We start from the raw sequence: 27,362 nt of genomic DNA on the forward strand, positions 1-27,362 counted from the left end.
ACTGCCTTTATGTAGGCAGAAATAAAGCAGCAAACAGAGACCATGGTCTGAAAAGTTCAGTAAAAAATCAAGTTAAATATATATTTTTAAAAATATTTGACAAACCTATTTTTCCGACGTGATAGACAAACTGGACGCTCACTGGACTAATGTGTACAGGCTGTGATGAATTTGTTGAGAAATATAACTGTTTGGAGTTTTTTTTAATATATTTGTTTAACTTAAGAACATAAGAACAGTCTTACTGGATCAGACCAATGGGCCATCTAGCCCAGTATTCCATCTTCATGGAGGCCAATCCAAGTCACAAGTACCTGGCAAAAACCCAAATAATAGCAGCAGTCCATACCACCGGTCCAGGGCACACAGTGGCTTCTCCCATGATCGTCTCAACAGCAGTTTATGGACTTTTCCTCCAGGAATTTGTCCAAACCTTTTTTCAAACCGCTCTTACCACATCCTCCGGCAACGCGTTCCAGAGCTTTATTCTCCGAGTAAAAAAAATATTTCTTTCTATTGGTTTTAAAAGTATTACTCTGTAACTTCATCAAGTGTCCCCTAGTCTTTGTAAATCTTGATTTACAGTAGTAAAAAAAATCATATCTATAGGCTTATTTTTCATCTTTCCCATGTAGTTTAAAACAAGTTGCATTCAGGTATCGTAGACAAAGTTTTGAAGCGTTAAAAATCACTGCTCTGGCCCAGATTTAAAACATCTTACCAATAATTATTTTCATGTCCGAGGACTCAAGGAGATATATAAAAACGTCTTGTATGTATTTGAGCGAATTGATGTTTGGGGGAGAAATTAAAATGGTTCATCTTCCCACTGCATAGGGAAAACATTTATTTCAAGCCAGGCTGAATATATACAGTATCCTTTTCTGTGCCCATTATCTCATGGATATTGCCTTCAATGACAGTTGCTGTATGATGAAACCCAGACATTTGCTAGTATTTGACTCCCCAGGCTAAAAAGAATTTGGGTGACTTGAGTACCAGGTAACCTAGTGGATATCAATGGTAGTACATTTCCATCATTCTTCATTTATCCGAATCTCTTCCTCTTCTTGTCATGCTGTTTCTAACCCAATATTCTACGGATATTTATAAATTATGAGTATTAAATAAACTGCATATTATATCTGCTTTGGAAAAGCATGCAAAAGATGATTTATGAAGCTCTTCAATTGCATAAAGAAATGCAAGTGTATTCTCAGTGCTAATAGCCCTATTCTTACATTAAATCGTGTTAGAATATAACACTGGCAAAAATAACCTCTGCACTAACAAAACAAGCTATGTTATATCAGTGAAATCAATCATGCAAGAGATATTCCTGTAAGCAGCATAATAATGATCTAATGTTTTATATGAAAGTCTAAATATTGCTACTGTCAATATTTCATGCTGTATATACAATATTATCCCTATACAATTAACTGTTATACCTGGAATGTGCTTAGTGCGCAAGTAAACCCACTTGTACAGGCATAACAGTTTCTAAACTAATGATGTTACCCGCACCATAAATTAGGCAAATTGTATTCAGATACTATGTGAGAAGTAATACACTGCTTATCAGCTGTCTGCAAAACAAATTAGCATAGCCCAGCACAGACAGTGTAGAGCAGAGTGTTTTAATTGGACAGTAATTCTATTCTGATTGTTACTGTTAAATAATCACTGTATGGTTGTTAGATAATATAATGCAATCCTTTATACAGGACTGATAAAACATACTGATTAGATATGTGAACTACAGATGCATGTTATTGCACTGTTCGTGGTAGATTTTTTTTTTTTTTTTTTGCAATTTCACAGATTTTGACATGCAAATTCAGAGTTCTTTAGCTTTATATAGCAACTAATCTTTTGTTGTTGCAAATAAGCTAAGTTGCAACTACTATCTGACATTTTTCACAGACGCCAACCCACAAAGTCAACAATTTGGGGAATCTTCCTAAAATATTATATGCTTTTCCATCCATCATTATAGGTCAGTTTTATTAGTCTTTGCTTCATTTAAAACCACACGCACATCCACATATGGATAGGACGCCGCGTCTTATATTCCATTGCAAAACATGATTGGAAACTGAATTTAAAATGAAATCAGTCAAACTATCTTAAAAAAAAAAAAAAGGACAAAAGCCAAAATTTGAACTACTTCAATATAAAGTTGCAACAAGGCAACTTTTCTGCAGCACACCACCAATCAAAATATAGACAACGAGTTTGCAACAAGTTTGTGATATTGGGTTTATAAAAAGTGTGCACGATCCTTTCCAAGGAAACCAATAAAGGAAACATTTTACTGACAACAGCCTTAATAAAAAAAAAAAATAATAATAATAAATTCACCTTAAAGACAACTACCAAATCTGATGCCATATATATTGCTGGCATGCTTGCTACAGATTATTCACTTGTGCAGCTAACTTAAAAATGATGGGTCCTTAAATGGTGGGGGGAGGGGAAGAGAAATCTTGGTATGAAATATATATATATATTTTTTTAATACAGGAACAAACATATTGCTGGAAACAGCCAGTTGAAAACAGCAAGCGTTTCTGAAACAAAGCTCTTCCCAAGTTCCTTTCATTTGCATGCACAGACATTTTTTTAAACTTAACCCATCCTTTCAAAGAAGCACTAGGTGACCTCGTCCGTTAGATGCACGCAAAACCCTTTCCATCAAATAATAACAACAAGCAGGATGGAAAATGCGGCAGGCACGTTGCAATTCAACTCGTGCAACTCCCGTGTCATAATATCAGAGCCCTTCTCGCCGGGATTCCCAGCCTAGGTGTGATCCGTAGGTGACAGGCAGATGCGAGGAGGCAACGGCAGCTCATCTCCCCCCCCCCCCCCCTTTCAACAAAAGGCTCAAATGAAGAAAGAAGCAGCCACCTACCACGGCTGATCCAGGTCCCAGTCCCGGAAGAAATCGAATAGATCCATAACCCTCCGTCCCGGCGGCCGGCTAGCGCGTGGCGGCCTCTCCCGGAGCTGCGGCTCGGGCTGGAGCAGCGAGCGACTGGCAGCCAGCGAGCTCCGGCTGCTGCCTGCTGGCCGGGGGGAAAAGCAGCAGCCACGCTAGCAGCCGGGCAGGGGGAGGAGCCTGGCCGGCCGCAAGCGCCGGCGTGGACGCCCCCTGCTGTCAACTCGGGGATCGGCTGCTGGCGTTGGAACGGGCTTATCTGCGCCCTGTCGACTGGCCCGCGCCGCACCCCGTCCCGCCTGCGAGGGGAGATTGTGGGGCGGAAGCTCCTCCTCCGCCCCGCTCTCCGGGGGGGGGGGGAAGGGGGGTTTTTGAGCCACTTCACCGTTTCTCGAGGCTGTTTTAGCTGAAGCGTCTCTTCGATGCCTAAACGTTTTTGGAAGTGGCTGCAAATTCAGTGCTCGGTTAAGCAGGGCTTTGGGGCTCGTTTGATTGAGGGGCTGTCGGCTGCTTAGTGGGGGGGGGGGGTAGAAGTGGGATCAAATCCTAGATCAGTGGTCTCAAACTCAAACCCTTTGCAGGGCCACATTTTGGATCTGTCGGTACTTGGAGGGCCTCAGAAAAAAATAGTTAATGTCTTGGTAAAGAAATGACAATTTTACATGAGGTAAAACTCTTCATAGTTTATAAATCTTTCCTTTTGGCTAAGTCTTAATAATAATATTGTCATTTATAGCTAATGAGACATATGATCAAGAAACTATTTTATTTTACTTTTGTGATTATGATAAACATACTGAGGGCCTCAAAATGGTACCTGGCGGGCCGCATGTGGCCCCCGGGCCGCGAGTTTGAGACCACTGTCCTAGATAGACCAATGCAGAAGTTTATTTTCTTGGGGGGCATTGCCAACACTTTACTGAAGTAGGATCAGATCTCCGGGAGAGCAAAAAAAAAAATTATTATTATTTTTTTTTTTTTTTGCTGATTGCAGGGAGGGGTTGGGGGCACGTCCTGGTCCTGCCACACGGTGACTTTTTTTAGTTTCTCTGCATGCTGGGTAGGACTGTAGTACCCACAAACTGTGTTTTATTTGCATGCGTGCTGGCTCTGCATAAATTCTATAACACGTAACGGACTCGGGGGTCTCAAAGGCCCAACTTGAGGGCCGCAATCCAGTGGCGTGTTCAGGATTTCCCCCCATGAATATGCATGAGATCTATGTGCACGCACTGCTTTCAACGCATATTCACGGGGGAAATCCTGAAAACCCAACTGGATTGGGGCCCTCAAGGAGGGACTTTGAGATCCCAGTAGGGTGGCTCCAGCCCTCCCCCAATTGCTCGCTTTCCACCCGGGCATATTGTAGCCTCAGCTTCGCAACCATGTGGATGCTCATCTTTTAGGGTTGCAACTACCCGACCTGTGCCATTCTTTTACACAGTGGCAAAAAGCCCCCTGCCGGTGGCTCGCTGCCCAACCGCATACATTGTATTCTCGACTTGCCATAATAGGGTCATTGCTCATTCAGCGTTGCCTTTAGTGACTTTTATTACCTTGCGGTTCAAGGCGGATTACACAATGTAATGTTTATTTCTTGTATACCGCTACATCCGTTAGGTTCTAAGCGGTTTAGATTATCTGGACATTTCCAAGAGAGTGACAAAGAAGAGCGGGTTACTTCGGACATTGTATCAGGGCCATTACAAGACAGATAATTGCCTGACCAGCGGTCGTGAGGTTCCCTTATGATGGTGCGTGTCACCCACGAACTTTGCTCCTTCATGTCCTTAGGGGTCCAGCTTGCAGGGCTTGCGTGAATGCCACCCAAACACCATTGCCAGGGGAAATCCACTTTCCTGCCTCCTGACCCTCCATCCCAGGATGCGAATGGCACGCATGGAGAGGGTCCGAGTACTCACAACGTGCCTGATCGAAACGCACAGTAGGCCATGCCAAGATCTGCCAGGAAGCACGAACCTCAACATCAGCTTGCCGCACCACGGGAACCCTCAATCACCAAGATCGACTCTGCGCGCTCCTTGGCAGAGGCCCCACAGGCAACTGGCCGGTCTCTGCTGGATGCCCACCGTCGCATCCCTCAGCATCCCAACGGCGTGGCCCAAGGCGCAAGACACCGCCGGCCCAGCACAGTATTGAAGACCCCTCTGTCACCAACACCAGTTCAAGCTCTGAGTCATCGGAGAGTTCTGAGATATAGAGTGACACATTGTTGGATACATCTGACAATCTGTGGGAGAGACACATGTGCAGAAGACAGCGTTCAGCATGATACCAGCATATATATATATATACAGTCAAACTTCAGTTTGAGAGTAACGCGGTTTGCGGTGTCAGGTCAAAAGCGCGCTGGGACAAAGGCGCGAGCAGACAACTGAGCGCAGCGTGGAGGCGCGCACCGAAGAAAAAGACTGTTTTTAGGGGCTACGACGGGGTGTGGGGGGGCAACCCCCCACTTTACTTAATACAGATCGCGCTGCGTTGTGGGGGGTTTGGGGGGTTGTATCCCCCCACATTTTACTGAAAACTTTTTTCCCTATTTTTAGGGAAAAAGTTAATATTGGGGGGGGGGAAATGGGCAAGTTGGTTTTCTGTCTTTTAAACATTCAACAATCTGAGTTTTCACTAAAATGTGGGGGGTTACAACCCCCCAAACCCTTCACAACACCGCCGCGATATGTATTAAGTAAAGTGGGGGGGGCTCCCCAACAAAACCCCCCATCACAGCCCCTAAAAACAGTCGTTTTCTTCGGCGCGCGCCTCCATCTTGCGCTCAGTTGTCGGCGCGCGCCTTTGTCTTCCGCGTTACTGTCTATGAACCGCGGTTTGCAAGTGTTTTGCAAGATGAGCAAAACACTCAAAAACTTTTGTCTCGCAAACCGAGTGCCGCGCCAATAAACGAGCACTTACAGCTGCAGGCAGCGCCACTTTAAGGAGATGCCTCTTCCGTCCGCCAGCCAGCCAGCCTTCCGCACCACATTGGAGAACCCCCGAGCCCACGTAGCTGAGCGCCGTCCCACATGCGCATTACGTATAATCACGCACAATGTCAATCATCGACATGGTGCGTGTTTATACATAATGTGCATGTGGGACGGCGCTCGGCTACGTGGGCTCGGGGGTTCTTTAATGTGGTGCGGAAGGCTGGCTGGCGAACGGAAGAGGCATCTCTTTGATGCAGCGCTGCCTGCAGCTGTACAAAGACCCCGATGGTTGCCCGCGGCTGGCCACCTACAAACTGCAGCACCTGACACCCGATAGGTACACACCCCTGGGCCACCCCTCGCCACTTCCTCCCAGTTCCTTAACACCTTTTGGGTTGAGGAATGAATTGTCAGCATTTGCCATTTTTTTCTATGGGGAAATGTGCTTTGATATACAAGTACTTTGGATTACCAGCATGCTTCTTGAATGAATTATGCTCGTAAAACCAAGGGACCACTGTATATATAGAGAAAATCGAGCCACAGGGCTTCATCAACATCCTGCGACCACAATTTCTCTGCTACGTCGCAGGCGAGTAAAAGAAAGCGAGCAGCGACTGCATGCCTTGATAAGCACAGCTATGGGCAGTCTTCCAGAGACGAATCGGCTGGTGCAAACCTGCAGCAGCCTCCTGGCAATGCTGCCCCCCTCTTCCCTGTCTGCCAATAATGCTGCTTTGCCCTATATGTCTCTCCCTTCTGTTTTGCAGGTGGCCGAGAATGATCAAGCCTCCCTACCCTATTGCCACTCGTCAAGTGCTGTGACATCCACCAGCCAGCTCACACTAGACGGGACCTACAATGTCATAGAAACAAAGAAAAAAGCAGCAGAAAAGGGCTATAGCCCACCAAGTCTGCCCATTCCAAGTATCCCCTCCCCTGAATTTACTCCCTTAAAGATCCCACGTGAGTATCCCATTTTCTCTTAAAATCCGTCCCGCTGCTGGCCTTTATCACCTGGAGTGGGAGTCTGTTCCAATGATCCACTACTCTTTCGGTGAAGAAGTACTTCCTGGAGTCGCCATGAAACTTCCCTCCCCTGATTTTCAGCAGATGCCCTCTGGTGGTCGAGGGTCCCATGAGCCAGAAGATATCATCTTCTGACTCGATGTGTCCCGTGATGTACTTATATGTTTCAATCATATCTCCCCGTTCTCTTCTTTCCTCAAGTGAGTACAGCCGCAATTTTTTTAATCTTTCTTCATACGTGAGATCCTTGAGCCCCAAGACCATCCTGGTGGCCGTTCGCTGAACCGACTCGATCCTCAGCACGTCCTTTCGGTAGTGTGGTCTCCAAAACTGAACACAGTACTCCAAGTGAGGCCTCACCATGGCTCTGTACAACGGCATCATAACTTCAGGTCTCCTGCTGACGAAACCTCTGTGGATACACCCCATCATTTGTCTTGCCCTGGAGGAAGCCTTCTCCACTTGATTGGCAACCTTCATGTCCTCACTAATGATCACCCCTAGGTCGCGTTCCACCGTGGTCCTAACCAAGGTCTCACCATTTAGTACATAAGTTCTACGCGGGTTTCTCTTACCCAGATGCATTATCTTGCATTTTTTAGCATTGAAGCCTAGCTGCCAAGTAGTTGACCATTGTTCCAGCAACAGTAGGTCGTGTGTCATATTATCAGGTAATAAGCTTTTGCCTACTATGTTGCAAAGTTTGGCGTCGTCGGCGAACAGTGATACCCTCCCATGCTGTCATGACACCAGGTGAGGCAGCTAATCACATGGCCACCGAATGCTGTCATGACAAAGGACAATAGGCACAAGAAACAGGAAGCATAGGGCGTTTCTTATCCTCTAGATCAGTGGTCTCAAACTCCCAGCCCGCCAGGTACTATTTTGAGGCCCTTGGTATGTTACCATTGTTCTGGAACGTTGTCTGCTTCACTGCTGTAACCTCATGCAAGCGCTTTCCTGCGTCTGTACGTGATTGTGAGGTGGAGTGGAGAGGACAATCGCGTACAGACGCAGGAAAGCGCTTGCATGAGGTTACAGCAGTGAAGCGGGCAACATTCCAGAACGTAAGGTAACCATTGGAAGCAGTGCAGCTTGTGCGTGTTTACATAATCTCGTGAACTCTCGCGAAATTCGGCACCTCTCCTGGCAGTGACTGCTTGATGTAAGACGGAGGTTGTAGCCGGTGCTGGAGGAGGTGAGAGCTAAAGGCGGTTGCAGACACGACCACCATAAGAACATAAGAATTGCCACTGCTGGGTCAGACCAGTGGTCCATCCTGTCCAGCAGTCCGCTCACACAGCGGCCCTCTAGTCAAAGACCAGCGCCCTAACTGAGACTAGCCCTATCTGTGTACGTTCTGGTTCAGCAGGAACTTGTCGAATTATGTCTTGAATCCCCTAGAGGGTGCTTCCCCCTATAACAGACTCCGGAAGAGTGTTCCAGTTTCTCTCTGGGTGAAGAAGAACTTCCTTACGTTTGTACGGAATCTATCCCCTTTTAACTTTAGAGAGTGCCCTCTCGTTCTTCCTACCTTGGAGAGGGTGAACGATCTGTCTTTATCTACTAAGTCTATTCCCTTCATTATCTTGAATGTTTCGATCATGTCCCCTCTCTGTCTCCTCTTTCCAAGGGAGAAGAGGCCCAGTTTCTCCAATCTCTCACTGTACGGCAAGTCACTTAAGGCACAAGTTTTCCAGGCACAAGTCGGATATTGAGTCTCCCCTCTACAAAAAAGCCTAAAGGACTACACCAAAATCTTGTCTCTTGCAGTTAATACTTTAGATTAGAATCGAAATCACAATTTTGCATGAGGTAAAACTCTTTATAGTTTATAAATCTTTTCTTAATTGCTTCTGATCATTTCAACTATACACAGCTAAAAGCAGTGCAACGTGCAGAAAGTGAAAAACTATCTAAACTTTATTTTCTGCACGTTGCACTGCTTTCAGCTGTGTATAGCTGAAATGATCAGAAGCAATTAAGGAAAGATTTATAAACTATAACGAGTTTTACCTCATGCAAAGGTGTCATTTCTTTAATAAGACACTAGCTATTTTTTCTGCAGCCCTCCAAGTACCACCAAATCCAAAATGTGGCCCTGCAAAGGGTTTGCGTTTGAGACCGCTGTTCTAGATATTCAGATTCTAGTTCCTTCACTTCCTCCTCCCCTCCTCCTCCTAATGCTGCATATTCCAGTCAAACCTTAGCTTCTTAACTATAGGAAACTGTACCCAAATTAGGTGGGAAGAAAGTTCTAAAGAGGGAATACTTCGACATTTTTAAATTACTGAAGTGAAGGAGAAAGAGGAATGAGGAACATAGGTCTGTCTAGGCAGGGGGACATGTTGCAATCACACAACAAGCCGGTCTCAAGGAACATTCTTAATTGGGTATGACCAAATGCCAGGTTGATGAGCATCGTGTCAGATAGGCACCCTGAACAGTTTGGTCCGATGCGATCCTATCTTGACACAATAATTACATAACATAACTTTATTCTTCTAGACCGCCATAACCAAACGATTTCTAGGCGGTTTACACAGAAGAAGGCTGGACAATCAGCGAAATACAAATAGTTAAAAATAACAACAGTTACTTAGATATACTCAAAGTAGAGTTTTGCTAACAATAGTACCCACATTTAAGAACTAAATTTGTCAAACAGCGCTGACTTAATTTCTTTACGAAATGCACCATAAGACAACATAGCTTCACCAATGTATTTACCCAGCCAAAATTGCTGTTTACCTTATCCAAAAAAAGTCTTGTATCTGCAACCAGTAATTTTTGGATAAGCAAATAAATGTGAATTCCTAGTTTTCCTTATAGGACTATACAACACAAAATGAGATAAAAGATAAGTTGGGGACCAATCCCCAAATCAGCTTAAAACAGATACAAGAAAATTTGAATAGTATTCGCACCTCCACCGGCAGTCAATGCAGCAAACGATAGTAAGGACTGATATGGTCATGTTTCTTCAATCCAAATATTAGTCAAACAGCCGTATTCTGTACTATTCTCAATTTTCTCAATACTTTATTTGGAGCACCCAAATAGACAATATTGCATGAATCCAGTAGAGATAAAACCAAAGCTTGCACCAATAGTCTAAAGGATAACGGATCAAAGTAGTTTGTTATAGTCTTTAATTTCCATAGTGCAAAAAAGGATATGTCGGGAGAATGGGGGATTGCATGGTTGTCTTATGATGAGCAATTCAGGGACAAAATGGGGATCAAGCTCCATATGTCATGGGGAGTACAGGATAGCGCCCTTTGGTTAGACAATGTCTCCGTAAAATCGACTATTTATAGCATGGGGAGGAACAACTGCAAGGGTATGAACTATAGGGGGGCCCACCTCCTCGAAAGAAACATGCTGGCGCTTTAATAAACAGATTTTCATGTTATACCATATGGTATGAGCTCTAGGATCTCAGCAATGCAACTTCCTTCCCTGCTGCCGCGCTTAACTGCACAACACAGGAGGGGAGAGTACATGGAGTTCTTCAGCGATCCGTTAAACTCTTATTTTGCTTTTAAACTTTAAAATTTCTTATTAAGTTAAGTTATAAATATTAAATCTTAAATTCGCTTTTGACTTAGCTTTGAATTACGTCAGCTCAGAGGGATACTTCATCGACATGCGTGTTTTGCCGTAGCTGTATCAAGGCTAAACACCCCCTGAAAAAGAAATTAAAAATCTAAATACTTTCAGTTAACTGAAAGACATTAAGATTAAATAAATATCAAACTTAGTTGAGTTAAATACCTTATAGATTTAGCACTACCGTCATCCTCTCACTGCATTTCTATTCTTGAAAATGGTGGCGGCAGCGTGTAAAATGTATAATTTAAAGAGATCTTACAACAGATGATTAGGTATTGACCAATCAGAGTTCAGGTTACAGCAACATCATCCACTCTAACTCCAAGTTCAGCCCGAAGGGCTCCACTGAATTTAGAAGAAAAAATCCAAATACTGCTCTCTGTAATTATGTTGTTAATGTCTCTCAAGATTTCCACCCTCCCACCCTTCAGTTACAGTGTCAATGATATGCCATTGAAAATGTAAAGTTTTATTATACTTATCCATAAAATGTTGGACTAGTGGAGCATTTTGTACTTCATTAATTATTTACGATTTATGTTCTTTGACAATCCACAATCCTTAATCCACAAGATCCAACTCATCCAAAACACTGCCGTAAGACTAATCTTCAACCTAAGAAAATATGACTCGGTTTCAGTCTTCTTCAAACAACTACACTGGCTACCCGTCCCATCGAGAATTACATTCAAAATATCATACATCATCCACTGCATCCTCTATGGCAGTGGTCTCAAATTCAAACCCTTTGCAGGGCCACATTTTGGATTTGTAGGAATTTGGAGGGCCTCAGAAAAAATAGTTACTGACTTATTAAAGAAATGACAATTTTGCATGAGGTAAAACTCTTTATATAGTTTATAAATCTTTCCTTTTGGCTAAGTCTTAATAATAATATTGTAATTCATAGTTAAAGAGGCATATGATCAAGAAACTGTTTTATTTTACTTTTGTGATTATGATAAACATGCCAAGGGCCTCAAAAGAGTACCTGGTGGGCTGCGAGTTTGAGACCACTTCTATAGGCTAAGGCTCTTAACACCTGCATTGTGATGTCATAGAACATGATGGCAGATAAAGGCCAAATGGCCCACCCACAGCATCCATTATCTCCTCCTCTCCCTATTGGCTAAGGCTCTTAACATTTGCATCTCCTCTTCCTATAGGCCAGTGGTCTTCAACTCAAACCCTTTGCAGGGCCACATTTTGGATTTGTAGGTACTTGGAAGGCCTCAGAAAAAAAAAAAATAGTTAATGTCTTAAAGAAATGACAATTTTGCATGAGGTAAAACTCTTTATAGTTTATAAATCTTTCCTTTTGGCTAAGTCTTAATAATAATATTGTAATTCATAGTTAAAGAGGCATATGATCAAAAAACTGTTTTATTTTACTTTTGTGATTATGATACATATACCAAGGGCCTCAAAATAGTACCTGGCGGGCCGCATGTGGCCCCCGGGCCGCGTGTTTGAGACCACTGCTCTAGGGCAACTCAGCAGCTCCTCTCAACCAGATCTTCTTGACGGCATGGTCCACTTCTCACAGAACCCTCGACAGGATATTACTAAACCTCCCTTCCACAAACGTGTTTTCCACTCCATGCTTACCTTTCTAGGAGTAAAAACCTGGGATGACTTCACTGAGATGACCAGAACGGAACCCAGCTACACCATATTCTGAAAAAAACTGAAAACCTATCTCTTTGACACCTAGTCTCCCGATATCCCTCTTTCTCTTCCATTTCTCACTCTCTCCTCCTAGCCCAGACATGGGCAAACTATGGCCCGCGGGCCATATCCGGCCCATTTAGTTTTTTAATCCGGCCCGTGGCGTCAGAGCAGCTGCAGTTTGCCCATGTCTGCAGCCCTTTCTCTTACTGCTGAACAAAGCACCTATTGTAAACTTTTAGCCGTCGCGCGAGCAGGGCCAGCGTTAGGGGCTCTCTAATGCTGTCCTTACCTTACGTCGCTGACAAATCCATTTTTGCTGCAGGTCTCCAGCTGCGGCAGCCTATCTGAACAGCTGCCTACGGCTCCCTTCCGTGCTCTCTTTTGCCCTGGTCCTCCCAGGCGGAAACTGGAAGTTGCGTCATTGGGGATGGACCATGGCAGAAGGAAAGCAGGGAGAGAAGCTGTAAGCAGCGCTTCAGATTGGCTGCCGTGGCTGAAAGACCCCTGCAGCAAAAATGGATTTTTTAGCGGTGGAAGGTAACAAAGGCAGAAATTGATTCATGATTTCCAGATGCAAACGTGATAAGGACTCTTCTGGCATGCATAGAAGAAGGAAGACATACGGGTGAGGAAATCCCCGTTACTAGCTGTAATTTTTTTTTAAGTAGAAAGGGGGACTGGGGGAGGGAGTTGAAAGAAGTGCCAGACTGATTGTGGGAGTAAGTAAAGGGGAAGAGCTTATGGGACTGGAAACAGAGGAGGAGGGAGGGGAGGGAGAGAAAGAGATGGTGGGCAGTGATCTGAAAGGAGAGAAGGGAAACAGAGAAGTTGGATGTGGGGTATAGATACTTAAAGAGAGGACTGTTGGGAAGAGAAAGGGAGAGATTGTGAACCTGGGGAGGGAGGGAAAGGTAGGGGGGAGGCTAGTTGGGAAGAGAAAGGGAGAGATGGTGGACCTGGGGATGGAAAGAAGGGAGAGAAGGAGAAATGTTAGGTCTGGTGATGGAAGGGAGAGAGAGGTGCAACATCTCTTGTTTCCTCCAACCCATTGTTCAGCATTAAGGGGGACGGGAAGAACACAACAATAGAAAAGAGAGGGAGCAAAATGTTGGACCCTGGGGGAAGAGGAAGAGAGTTGAACCCATGGGAAAGGGAAACAAAAAATCAATATGTTGGAGACAGACATAGTGAGGGAAATGGAGCCAGAGAGGAGAAAAAAAATGAACAACGGACACTGGAAAGAGAATTAGTAAAAGATAGAGAAAAAGCAGAACGAGAAACGGGGACCAAGATGATGGAAAAACAAAATGTCCAGACACCAAGGTAGAAAAAGTGTTTTATTTTGAATGTATTAACTGGAATATGTTAGCTTTGGGATATGTGTATATTCGCGAGGATTCAGCAGCTGAGAGTCACAGGAGTGCTGTTTCCTCCTCTAGCATCAGCCCCCCCCCTTCCCCTCCCCACACACAAACTGACCCCACTTCATGAAACACACAAACCCCGCATCCCCCAGGCATTGATATTCCTCTGATCCAACCCAACCCTCTCCTCCCCCTATCAGTCAATGGATTAACTCCTGGATTTGGGCTCCAACTCAAACTGAATCAACAGCTTCATCCACCACGAAAAGTCCTGCCTCCATAAACAAACCTGTTCCCTCTCAAACTCCATCCTCTATTCCCCAATCTCCCTCCCTCCCTGCCCATCAAGGTGCCCAGGCGGACTTTCCAAAACCCAGCAGTATGACCGGGATTTGGAAAGCCCTGATGAGCTCTGGCCTCATCTGGAGGGCCTCGTAGCCTGCGCGGATGACATCACACACATCCGCGCATGGTCCTGGCCCTTCAGATGCAGCCGGAGCTGCTTGGGGAAGAAGAGAGGAGGTTTGGGGGGCGGGAGCAGGACTGGAGGATGAACTGGGAGGGGCTGGGGCAGAGCCAAAGGCGGAACTGGAGACAGAACAGGGTGGTGCCATGTGTCCGGGGGTGTGCAGCCCGAAATAGGGTAACCCTAATTTGGTGCATTATCTGCAGTTGAGTCAGCCAGTGCACAGTAATGACCTATGTCATGCCCAGACCCAGTTCACTCCCACATTAGACAGCTAATGAGGCATTTCTACCACACAGGCTCGCATTTCATTGCAATTAACAATAGTGCAGACTTACACCACTGTCTACTGCACTGAAAATGCTGCATTACCTGCTTAATGCAATTTATCTCTAATTGTGACACTTTTACTCTGCAAATCAAGACCATTCTTGATTTGATTGATGGTTAAATAAAATATTGGGGGGGGGGGGAAATGGGCAAGTTGGTTTGCACAGATGTTTGCATATGTTAGATTTTCCTGTTCTGAGTTGTCTATTTTCTGTCTTTTAAATATTCAACAACCTGAGTCTTAAATCATTTGTGTGCTCAATGAAGCACATCTCCTGTCAAGCCTTTCTTTCAAGCCTTTCTTTCTAGCATACATTCATGTTTTTGTGGTGGGACTTTCCAATTCATGCATTGGGTTTAGAATGAGTGAGTTAGTAGCAAATTGTGGTGTAGAGTTTTAGTCCTGATTCCGTACATGAATTTGAATTAAAATAATTTATGATGGTTGATGATTAACTGTTCATATATTACTGCAACTGAATATAGAATGCATTACAGTATAGCAATAATTATAAGAATAGCCAATCTATCAAGCCCAGTAGTCCAGTCTCACGGTGGCCAATCCACCCAAGTACCTAGTACCTGGCCAAAACCCAAGGAGAAGCAATATTCCATGCTACCGATCCAGGGCAAGCAGTGGCTTCCCCGTGCCTTTCTCAATAACAGACTATGGACTTTTCCTCCAGGAATTTGTCCAAACCTTTCTTAAAACCAGCTACGCTATCCGCTCTTACCACAACCTCTGGCAATGCGTTCCATTGCTTAACTATTGTCTGAGTGAAAAAAAAAATTTACTCCTATTGATTTTAAAAGTATTTCCCTGTAACTTCATCGAGTGTCCCCTAGTCTTTATAATTATTGACAGAGTGAAAAATCAGTCCATTTGTACGTGTTCTACTCCACTCAGGATTTTGAAGACTTTAATCATATCTCCCCCCAGCCGGCTCTTTTCCAAGCTGAAAGAGCCCTAACCGTTTTAATCTTTCCTCATATTAGAGGAGTTCCATCCCCTTTATCATCTTGGTCGCACTTCTTTGAACCTTTTCTAGTGCCACTATATCTTTCATAAGATAAGGAGACCATAAATGAACGCAATACTCCAGATGAGGTCGCACCATGGAGCGATACAGGGGCATTATAACATTCTTAGTCTTGTTAACCATCCCTTTTTTAATAATTCCTAGCATCCTGTTTGCTTTTTTGGCCACCACCGCACATTGGGCGGAAGGTTTCATCGTATTATTTATATTGATACCCAAATCCTTTCCTTGGACGCTAATCCCCAAGGTGGACCCTAGCATTCGGTAACTGTGGTTCAGATTATTTCCTAAGGTCTGCCTGCAATTTTTCACAATCCACATGCGTTTTAACAACTTTGAACAGTTTAGTATCATCTGCAAATTTAGTCACCTCACTCGTCGTTCCAATTTCCAGATCATTTATAAATAATTTAAATAGCACCGGTCCCAGTACAGACCTCTGCGGCACTCCACTGTTTACTCTCCTCCACTGAGAAAAATGACCATTTAACCCTACCCTCTGTTTTCTGCCCGATAACCAATTCCTAATCCACAACTGAACTATTCCATGACACTTTAATTTTCTAAGGAGCCTCTCATAAGGAACTTTATCAAAAGCTGTCTGAAAATCTAGATGCACTATATCAACCAGCTCACCATTATCCACATGTTTATTCTCACCTTCAAAGAAGTCAAGCAAAATGGTGATCTCCCTCGACTGAGCCCATGCTGACTCCATCTCATTAAATCATGTTTGTCTACGTGTTCCACAGTTTTATTTTTTATAATTGTTTCTACCATTTTGCCTGGCACTGAAGTGAGGCTTACCATTCTGTAATTTCCCAGATCTCCCCTGGAGCCCTTTTTAAAAATCGGTATAACATTGGCCACTTTCCAATCTTCAGGTACTACAGATGATTTTAGCAACATGTTACAGATCACTAACAGCAGGTCAGCAATTTCATATTTGAGTTCTTTTAGCACCCTGGTATGTATACCATCTGGTCCAGGTGATTTATCACTTTTTAACTTGTCAATTTGGCTAAAAAGTGATATAATAATCTTTTAGAGAATGTTTAATAAACTTTATCAAATTTAAAACTAAACTAAGCTAACATGAGGGATATGTACAGGCAAAAAAATGTAGGTCCTCTAAGCTGCAGTAGAGGTTTATACTGTGGCCCAGGGCGCTAAATGCTCTGATGCTTCTCTGATGCTCATAGGAATTTTATGAATATCGGAGCATTTTGCACTCTGGGCCACGGTAGAAACCTCTACCACGGCTTAGTAAAAGGTGTGTGTGGAGGGAGGGAGTGTATTTTTGGATGTTTCAGACTTTTTTCTGGTTTTCGTGGGTTTGTTTCAGATATTCCTTTTACTGAAACAAAAAATGAACATGTTAGAACTTTTTACCACATTCAGATCACCTTTGCACCTGTAAATTTGTAGATTCACACATGCTAAACTGATTTTGCATGCATTCTTTTTTTTTAAGGTCAACTAATGCGGTGGTTCCCAACCCTGTCCTGGCCTGGCCAGTTGGTTTTCTGGGATAGCCCTAATGAATATGCATGAGAGAGATTTGCATATAATGGAGGTAATAGGCATGCAGATCTTCCCTATGCATATTCATTAGGGCTATCCCAAAAACCCGAGTGGCCTAGTGGTCTTCCAGGACAGGTTTGGGAACCACTGAACTAATGAACCAAAAGTGTGCTAGTGAATGCACATCCTTTTATAATATGCACGCATTTATACTTTAAAAAATACCACTACTGCCACTACTACTTATCAGTTTTATAGTGCTACTAGACGTATGCAGTGCTGTACATTAAACATTCAAGAGACAGTCCCTGCTCAGTAGAGCTTACAATCTAATCAAGCAGACAAACAATAAATGAAAGGTAACACCTCTCTTCTCACCATTTTGAGCCAATCAGGATCTTCAGCCCCTCCCACTGCATCCCAAGATGCACTAGGAGGGAGAAAGCCTCGTCATTTGAAGCATGCAGCCTTGTAGGCAGGAGGGAGTGAGCTTCCCTCCTGTTGTTTGCTCTTCCAAAGGTGGGGGGGGATTCCAGAGATGTGGTAGGGGGCCCTAGGAATGTTGGGGGAAGTGGGGGCAGAGATGTATGGGGAGATACATGATGTCAGGGGGGAAGGGTATAGGGCTCCACGGCTCAGCTGATCCTGGCGGGGAATCCCCATCAGCTGAGCAGGCCAGGAATCCCAGAAACCGACTCAGCTGATGAGGATTGTTTGCCGTGATCAGACAAGGTATTTGGTGGGTACAAAAACTTGCTTTTGTATGTTTTTCGCATGGATATTTTTATTTTTGAAAATGGGCAAAAAAGGTAGACGTCCTAAGGACCAGAACTTATACCTAGCTCATTTTCAAAACTAAAAGACGTTTGGCAGCTTTGAAAATGGTTTGTGGATGTCTTGCACACAACGTCCAACCTCAGAGGTAGGCACATTTTTTATTATGCCCCTCCACATGTCTATCTTTATCAGATTTTTTTTTTTCATCAGTTTTGTGATTGCTGCAAAACTTTCTTTTTCCACACTGTGAGGTTCATCTCTGCCTGGCTCTCTGGGGTTGAGACACTAAAGAAGAAATTAACTTTGCTTATTGTGGAGATCATTCCTTCTCGACTATCCTTGTTTATTTCCACTTTATATACTGATAAGAATATTCTCTTTTTTCCAGTCTGCTCTAAGTATTCCTATGAGTTTATTCTTGCAGGTTTCCTAGATACACGGCTCACTTTCCTAACTTGTTCTTACTACACATTCTCTCTGATGCTATAGTCCCTGCCTGCATATAAATACGAAAAAGCGTACCTTTTTTTCTGTGGGTTCTGTGTTCTTTTTTACGGCCGCAGTCTCTGACTGCACATAAATGACAGTACCTTATCTCAGTAGCATTCTTTGAATTCCTTTTATCTCTGGCTAGCCTTCCTCGGCTTACACTCTCTCCCTCCCCTTACACCAGAGGAAGCACGCTGTGCTGTGAAGTTTTAACTCATGGGTCAGAGAAGCCTTTTGCTTCAAATTTTGGGTGTATGAGCATATATTACCTTTTTTCCTGTCATTTATAACTATAGATTGTAAGCCATATTATTGGTAATAAGATTTCCTTTGTCTGTGTATTCACATATATACTGCATATGATATTGTTAAGATATTTGCCTTCGTTGCATGTATGTGAGATTGTCAGTGTTTCTGAAAATAAAAAAAAGAGGTTATTTTCCGAAAGAGAAGTATTTTGCATTATCCTCTGAGCTCAGATGTGTGTGGGACGTGTGTTAGGCATGTGTGAATGATTTCTAGGGTATTGGGAGAGTGTAATGGTTGTAAAGGGGAAAGGAGTCTATTGTGGCCCTTGGGGGCCTTCTTGCACTCTTTTCAGCTACGGTGGCAAAATAACGCTCAGGATTTAGGAAGTTGGTTGGTTGGGCTGAGAACTCTTCAGCACACCTCCCCCCCCCCCATAATTGGATATGCCTTTAAACCAGTGGTCCCCAAACCTGTCCTGAGGGACCCCCAGCCAGTCAGGTTTTCAAGATATCCCTAATGAATATGCATGAGAGAGATTTGCATATAATGAAAGTGACAGGTATGCAAATCTCTCTCATGCATATTCATTAGGGATATCTTGAAAACCTGACTGGCTGGGGGGGTCCCCCAGGACAGGTTTGGGAACCACTGCTTTAGACAGACTGTTGACCTTCTAGAACGGGATCTCAAAGTCCCTCCTCGAGGGCCGCAATCCAGTCAGGTTTTCAGGATTTCCCCAATGAATATGCATTGAAAACAGTGGATGCACGTAGATCTCATGCATATTCATTGGGGAAATCCTGAAAACCCGACTGGATTGCGGCCCTCAAGGAGGGACTTTGAGATCCCTGTTCTAGAACCACCTTCAAGGAACATCAGCAAAGTCAACAGCTGAAACAATCCTCTAATCAAGCTTGAGGAATTGCAGTTCAAACACGTCAAACCTCAGACCTTCTCCTGTTCTAATCAGCAGAGGAGTATGGTGAATCGGCCTTGCAAAAATCATCCATTCGTATCTTATTGACATCCAGATGAGCACATGCACATCATAGCTACAACCCTCAGTTCAGCTCCCCCTTGGCTTCTGTTCTTGCAAATATCAGTTCCTCACACTTCTGATGGCTGACAACAGCCGAGAAGTTTGATTGATTGATTGATTTTGATTTTGCTTCCGTCTTTCTATCTCTTCTCTTTCCTGTCACTTATTATAGTTCCTTTCCCATGTTGTGATTTTTTTTCCTACCTCTCTTCCCTCTTGTTAATTAATTTCCACTGTCTTGATATTATGTTTTGCAAACCACTTAAACATTTTTTTTCTAATAAGTAATAAAATTTGAACTTGGAATTTGAACGTAAACATTTCTGCAACACTTGACATAAGAACATAAGAGTTGCCGCTACTGGGTCCATCCTGCCCAGCGGTCCGCTCACACGGCGGCCCCCAAGTCAAAGACCAGTGCTCTAAATGAGTCCAGCCTCACCTGCGTACGTCCCAGTTTAGCAGGAACTTGTCCAGCTTAGTCTTGAAACTCTGGAGGGTGTTTTCCCCTACAACAGACACCAGAAGAGCATTCCAGCTCTCCACCACTCTCTGGGTGAAGAAGAACTTCCTTACGTTTGTACGGAATCTATCCTCTTTCAACTTTAGAGAGTGTCCTCTCATTCTCCCTACCTTGGAGAGTGTGAACAGTCTGTCTTTACTACTAATCCTGTTCCTTGCTTCAGGAAGAAAGAGTGGTGTTTGAAAATTAGCACAAACCCACTGCACTGAAAGGAAGTGAAGTGAATGTTGATAACACATTCATATATTAATATATTAGATAACAGCAGGTAAAGGACCTGTACGGTTCATCCAGTCTGTTCAACAGGATAAACTCATAACGTGCGATGTGATACTACATATGCACAGCTGATTTGTCCATGCTATTTTCAGGGCACAGATCATGGGACTCTGCCCAGCACTGGCTTTGCTTCTCAATTACTAATGTTGCCATCTCACCTAGGGTTACCAGATGTCCGGGAAAACCTCTTTTAGAGGACTGTCCGGGTGCCCGAAGGGATTTCCAAAACCTGGCAGTTTGGGTTTTGGAAGGCCCTGAGCTCGGGATTGCATCTGGAGGGCTTCTGTGCATGTCAACGTGATGATGTCATGCATGCACATGATGACTTCATGTTGATATCTGCGCCTACGTGGAAGTTCTCCAGACAAAGACTCAGTACTGTGGATATCTGCGTGTCCTTATGGATAATTATATGGCGTTCCATTGCTTTTCCTGGGGCCCATTGCAGACTGCGATTTCAAAATACACTCCTCCTTCCGTATTTGCGGTGGTTAGGGGCGGAACATGACTGCAAATACAGAAAAACCGCAAATTACTTTATTTTATTTTTTTTAATTCTTTATTGATTTTCCACATATTAAAAGTGCAAAGTACAAATATATTTGTATTGATATATATATAATATATCAAGAAAAGCACATTCATCTTAAAAATATACATAAAACAACTATTTCCCCCCCCCCCCACCCATCCTCTCAATGATTCAAATATGTAATAATAATTTAATACCACCCTCCTCCCACCCACCCTGGATGTATATACCCAAATGACTTTTTATATGTTATTCGCGGGGGGGGGGGGGGGTTTGTAACAGCCATCCTTTAATATATTAAAATCGCGAAAAATAGTAGCAATTGTGAAAGCTGAGAAACAATGATTTTCTGGGTGAAAGCTGGGAAGCGCCAAACCTTTTATTGGTACAGTATTTTACTCATGATGTAATTTTTTTGGGGGGGAGGAGTCAAACATGTGAAAAATCACGAATAAGCGAAACCGCGAGTGCTGAAACTGCGAATATGGAGGGAGAAGTGTAAATTATCAGAATTTCAGCACTCTGCTCTATACATGTTTCAAGATTGACCCCTATGTAGGGTGCCTTTTAAACACGAGAGATAACACCAACTTAAATCGGTGGGATGCTGAAGGATCTGATGATGGTTTGGTTATGTTCAGCATGAGATGCTGGAGTGTAGCAAGGAGAATGGGAGCTTTTAGCAGCTAGTCTGCCAAGTGGCAGTGCCAATTTCTGTACAAACAGCTAATCGTTGATTATCTGTGCTACCTACCATTGAACTGCTCTCTCCCTCTCCCCCTCTCTCTCTCCCTCCCCCCCCCCCCCCTCTCTCTCTGTCTTTCAACTCATTTAAGTCATCCAGAGTCTTAAACCTCATGGATTAAAGAAAGTATTTAAATTCCATAATTGTTTTGGAAATTGGCAAGTCTTGCTAAAATTCTAAGCTAAAACTAAAGGCATTTCATCAGAGTTCATCTGCCATAGACCATCTGCCCTATGAAATACGGTTCATAGAATAATAAGAAACATAACTTCAAGCATTTTCAGCAGAGCAAAAATCCAAATAATCTTTATAGTAATTAGCAATCCCTACTGAAAGAACCAATAAGAATTTCTCCTACAGTGTGTCCATGTCCTTGCTATTATAAGTATAGTACAGGGGTAGGCAATTCCGGTCCTCGAGAGCCGGAGCCGGGTCAGGTTTTCAGGATCTCCACAATGAATATGTACGAGATGGATTTGCATGCACTGCCTCCTTGAGATTCGAATCTATCTCATGCATATTTATTGTGGATATCCTGAAAACCTGACCTGGCTCCGTCTCTCGAGGACCGGAATTGCCTACCCCTGGTACAGTATATTCTTTTCTTTAGTACACATTTACAATAATTCATATAACACAGAAATGGACTTCATGCTCATAAACTAACTGAACAATTTGTCATAATGTCAGAAATACAGAAACATTACAATACTGTATGTCACAATATAATAAAATGTATCACAAATCCCGCTACTGTGATCATGGGCAAGTCACTTAAACCCCCCCATTGCCCGAGGGCCTTTGATGCGACCAAGCTTATTTCGTTACCAGAAAGAGCAAGATTCTTATACTTACTCTGACAGAAACATAAGATCAATTTGCCATGTCCTAATTTCATGAAACTATTTGATTACACAGGCCAATAACAAAAGTCTTGGTGCCTTGGGGTTTTGACCTGCTCCTGGGGTTATTTGGGGCGTTGATTCAGAAAATTGCATTGGATAGAGTAGACCACATCAGCTCTAGTTTCTTAGATGTGGGGGCTACACAAAGTATCCTTGCTTTTTATGCCTTTGGGATAGTAGAGTCAAACATGAACACTGGGCATAAAAAGATTGGCCTCCAAGGGAATATATGGTGGTTGGAGGACAAAATGCAATCAATGAACCTTTGTTAGCATGAGATAGAATCATACATATAAAGCTAGGCCTGATGAAACAATTTGTAAAGGCTTTGAATAAAGACGGTTCATGTATTGAATACATAGCACATACAAGGATTTACATGGAAAAACTGAAGGCAAGAATTTTCAATGGTCCACAGATCAGATAACTTATAAATGATCCACATTTCATAGCATCAATGGATGAAATCTAATCATGTGCCTAGTCTTCATTTGTTCTCGCTGTGAAAAACTTTCTGGGCAACAAGAAGGTAGACAACTACACACAATTAGTACAGGATATGCTCTTTCATTTCAAGAGGCTTGGCTGTAACATGAGTGTTAAAGTCCATTATCTGCACAGTCACGAGAGGGCATTCGGAAACATTAAAAGGGGACAGATTCAGAAGCAATGCTAGGAAGTTCTTCTTCACCCAACGGGTGGTGGACACCTGGAATGCGCTTCCAGATGGCATGATAGGACAGGGTAGGGTATTGGAATTCAAGAAGGGATTGGATAATTTCCTGAAGGAAAAGGGGATAGAAGGGTATAGATAGAGGGATATTAACAGGTCCTGGACCTGATGGGCTGCCGCGTGAGCGGGCTGCTGGGCATGATGGACCCCTGGTCTGACCCAGCAGAGACACTGTTTATGTTCTTATGTTTATGTTATGTTCTTAAGATATAGCTTTTATTTACCTTTGTATTTCTCTTTTTAATCTCGTATTATACACCGTTTAGACACTTGTTTTGATGGATATATCAAAAATAAAGAAATTTGAAACTTGAAACATTGCTTTCCAGAGAACCTTGCTGACTTAAGCAAAGAGCAAGATGAAAGATTTCACCAAGACATAAAACCAATGGAAGCCAAATACCAAGAAAGATAGGATGCACACATGATGGCAGACTATTGTTGGAATCTTATGCGGGATTGTTCTGGCAGATCCCACTCTCAGAAGTCTTACAAAAGGAGTGTGTGGCGCAGTGGTTAGAGCTACGGCCTTGGCACCCTGAGGTTGTGGGTTTGAATCCCACACTGTTCCTTGTGACCCTGGGCAAGTCACTTAATTCTCTTTGCCCCAGGTACATTAGATAGAATGGGAGCCCGCCAGGACGGTTAAGGAAAAATGCTTGTTTACCTGAATAATTTGTAATCCGCATAGAATTGTAGGATATGCAGAATATAAATTTTTTTTTTTTTTTTTAAACTTGTGTGTTGAATGACTGGAAAGTTTGTCTCATAAACTTGTGCTTTTGGTATGAAATAAGTACATTTTCATGTTGTACACTTTTAATTTTTAAAATGTTTCCTTCATGCATAAAAGATATTAATTTAAACACATGAAAATATCTTGATTTTTTATAATGGGCAAGCAGAATGACGAGTGGTAAATGGCACATGTTCTGTATCTCAAAAAAAAAATAGAGTTGATAGGTGAAAACTGGTGCCATTTTTGGGATCAGCAGGTCAAATATACCCAGAAACAGGTCTTAACATTTGAGGCACCAAAATGAGTGTTGGCCAGTGCTAATTTTTACTGTTTAAATTTCAACGCAGTGGCTTCTGTAGCACCGCTACATGATAGGAAATACATTTCTTTGGATCGCAGCGCATCAAAGTGTCGGCATGTGGTTCTCAAACAACAGTATCGCATGAGCAATACTAAGAAAGAAGCTATATTTGCCTTTTATTGTTAAAAAAGACGGAAAAAAAAAACAACCCTACTTTGTGTGGAACGCTGTTCCAAGTACTGCTTTCTGAGTGGACTGAGTGGAAAAGAACAGCACGCAGCGTGCATAAACTCAGATGGCATGTGTGGGAGAAGTAAACAAATTATACACCCAGCAAATAAAATACATGGAGAAAAAGCTGGAGGTAGTCCAAAGCAATTAAGCTGAACAGACTAAGCTTTGAATGATCAAATAGCACAACTCAAGTGTTAAAAGAAATCCAGAAATGTGTCTATCATATAATAGCTACAATAAAAAGCCAGGGCATGAAATGGGCAAGGAAGACATTCCAACAGTAATAGGGAATGAAGAGACGGTGGCACCCGGAAGACCAAAGAGTTGATTTATAATGTCCTTTGTCTTATTATGTCGAGTACTTGGATCCAGCGGCTTTGGGGGTTATTTAGAAGCTCTGTTCATGTTTTGAATGTCTGAAAACTGGCATTTAGACTTCCATGTTGTGTGGGTGTCCAAATCTTCCTTTTATAAAGCCAGGATTTGCATGTCTAAAACTGCAGTGTGTCCATATGGCAAGGGGACATGCTCTAAGCATGTGTTGGCCAGGTCTAGGGAAAGGCCAAAATGCAGAAGTCCGAGTCCAATTGGAGGGAAGAGATTTTTTGTTTTGTTTTTTTTTGCTTAAACAATTCAAATTTTTTCCTGGGAACATTTCAGAGTACTGGTACAATTATTAATTCTTTCCCAACTAGATTATTGCAATTCCCTTTATTTGGGTCTGCCATTAAAATGATTGAACAGATTACAGTCGACTCAAAATACAGCTGCTAGATCAATTTTTGGAAAACGTAAATTTGATCCTGTGTCACCCTTGTTGCTTGAACATCATTGGTTACCTGTAAGAGCTTATTTATTATTTAGAATGTGCTGTTTAGGTTTTAAGAGTGTAGCAGGTTGTGTCCTTGAAAGTTATCTTTTTTGAGGGTTCTAACAATTCCATTTGCAATGTGGATTGATGGTACTGACATTTCTGTCTGTGAAGGGTTTGAAACATAAAGCATTTCATAATCATTGTTTTGTTTATCAAGTAGTTAAGATTTGGAATTCTTTACTGTTAGGTATTTATCTTTGTTCTTCCTTGCAAACTGTGTGCTGTGGCACAATAGTGCCGAGATTCCAGGTGTGCCGTGAGACGCCGGGGTGGAGGAGAGGCACCGGCACTGGCTGACTGCCTACAAGACATGCATCTCGTGGCGAGAGGTTAGCGCCTCTCCTCCAGCTCATCTTCCCTTCCAGCACCCCCTAGTGGCGGCTCAGGGCCTCGTCTGGAGGGCCTTTGCGCATGCACGGATATCGATGTGATGACATCTCGCATGCGTGGACATCAATGTGACGATATCACATGTGCATTTGATGTCATCGGGTTGTCATCCACATACTTCCGGATGCCCTCGAGCCGCGGCCACCACGTTTAATGTGCCACAGCTTTGCAAAGTTTGCCAGACACTGTATTAAAGTGTTAATTGTATGGAGAATTTTATTATGGATAGCTACAATAGATTTGCTATTTTTTTTTTTTTTAATTATTATTATTCATTTCCTGATTTCATGTTATCAGCTTCTGTTTGCTACTCCGCTCTGAACCTTCTTATAGGGACAAAGCAAGCTACAAATGCCAAAATTAACATCTGTGTCCAAAAGGACTGACGTCCATATTTATATTTGGAATTGGGTAAATCCAGGTTACAGAAAAATGTTTCAGACTGAGCAATTCTCTACTGGATGGAGTAAGGGAAGTCACAGTAGGTATTGTTTTGTCCCTGAGGGACTCACAATTAGAAAAAAAAAATTACAAACAGCTACATGGGGATTTCACTGGCGCCTACTGATTTTCTACCCTATTTCTTTTCCAGCTGCTCTAACCTCTAGGCTATTTCCCCACATGGATGTTTAGGTGTTCATTTTGTAATATGTTACGCTTTGTTATATTCCCCCCCTCTTTTATGAACACATAGCTTGAATTTTAGCGCCAGCAGCGGCGGTAACTGTTCCGATGCTCATAGAATTCCTATGAGCGTCGGAGCAGTTACTGCTGCCGCCGGCACTAAAACCCGTGCTATGCGTTCATAAAAGAGGAGGGGTTATGTTAAGCAGATATTCTATTCCGCTTTACCTATGCAGTCCAAGGACAGATTACAACTTGGAGAGACCAGGACAATTTCCCAGGAAGGCAAACTATGCAAGCCAAGCCCACAAATCTGTATCCTAGAACAATAAAAGAGATTTTAAAAGGTTTCTAAATTTAAAATATTGTAAAGAAAGATTGTAGTTTAATGGGGACTCAATTGCACCATTTTACATATTGATACTGAATAGATATTAAGAATTGTTTCCTGGACTTCAGATTCTTGAACGTGGGAAACTTTAACTGAAAACAGAAAAACTCTTTGGGAATAGTGATGTTCAAGATGCAGGCTTTATTTAAAAATATACAAATTCATAATCCACATAAAATATATATCATGTTTCCCCAATGACTATGCATGAGATCTATTTGCATGCACTGCTTTCATTGTATGCTAATAGACCTCATGCATAGTCATTGGGGAAATCCTGAAAACCCGACTGGATTGTGGCCCTCGAGGAGGGACTTTGAGACCCCTGCTTTATAGGGTGTCCAAAGGGCCTGATGAGCCACATAAAAGAGGGTAGGCTGAGAGGGTAAGCCTACAAACCCTTGTCCAAAAGGTCACTCAATCATCCTCCTATAGGTGCTTCAAAGCCACACATTGATTAACCCCCTTAAACTTAAACTTTTGGTACATGGTTGAGGCTTTTTTTACTCTGCCCAATTAACCCCTCACAGAAATCTTGCAAACCAGTATCTCCCTTCTGAACAAACCCTAATATCCTATAATCTTTCAAACAATGCCGAAGCGGTAACCA

At 42.8% G+C, this 27,362-nt stretch overlaps 1 protein-coding gene across 1 annotated transcript in view; it reads right to left on the reverse strand.

The window, feature by feature from the left end:
- AFF2 (AF4/FMR2 family member 2) overlaps nt 1-3,157 on the reverse strand; it is an 877,713-nt gene extending 874,556 nt beyond the window's left edge. Inside the window, exon 1 of the mRNA XM_033945510.1 lies at nt 2,918-3,157. Within this exon, the coding sequence (XP_033801401.1) occupies nt 2,918-2,964 (47 nt within the window). The 5' untranslated portion in view covers nt 2,965-3,157. The remainder of the gene's footprint in view (nt 1-2,917) is intronic.
- Nucleotides 3,158-27,362: the final 24,205 nt, after the last annotated feature.

The sequence above is a fragment of the Geotrypetes seraphini genome, chromosome 5 (assembly GCF_902459505.1).
Source record: "Geotrypetes seraphini chromosome 5, aGeoSer1.1, whole genome shotgun sequence".
Lineage (NCBI taxonomy): Eukaryota > Metazoa > Chordata > Amphibia > Gymnophiona > Dermophiidae > Geotrypetes > Geotrypetes seraphini.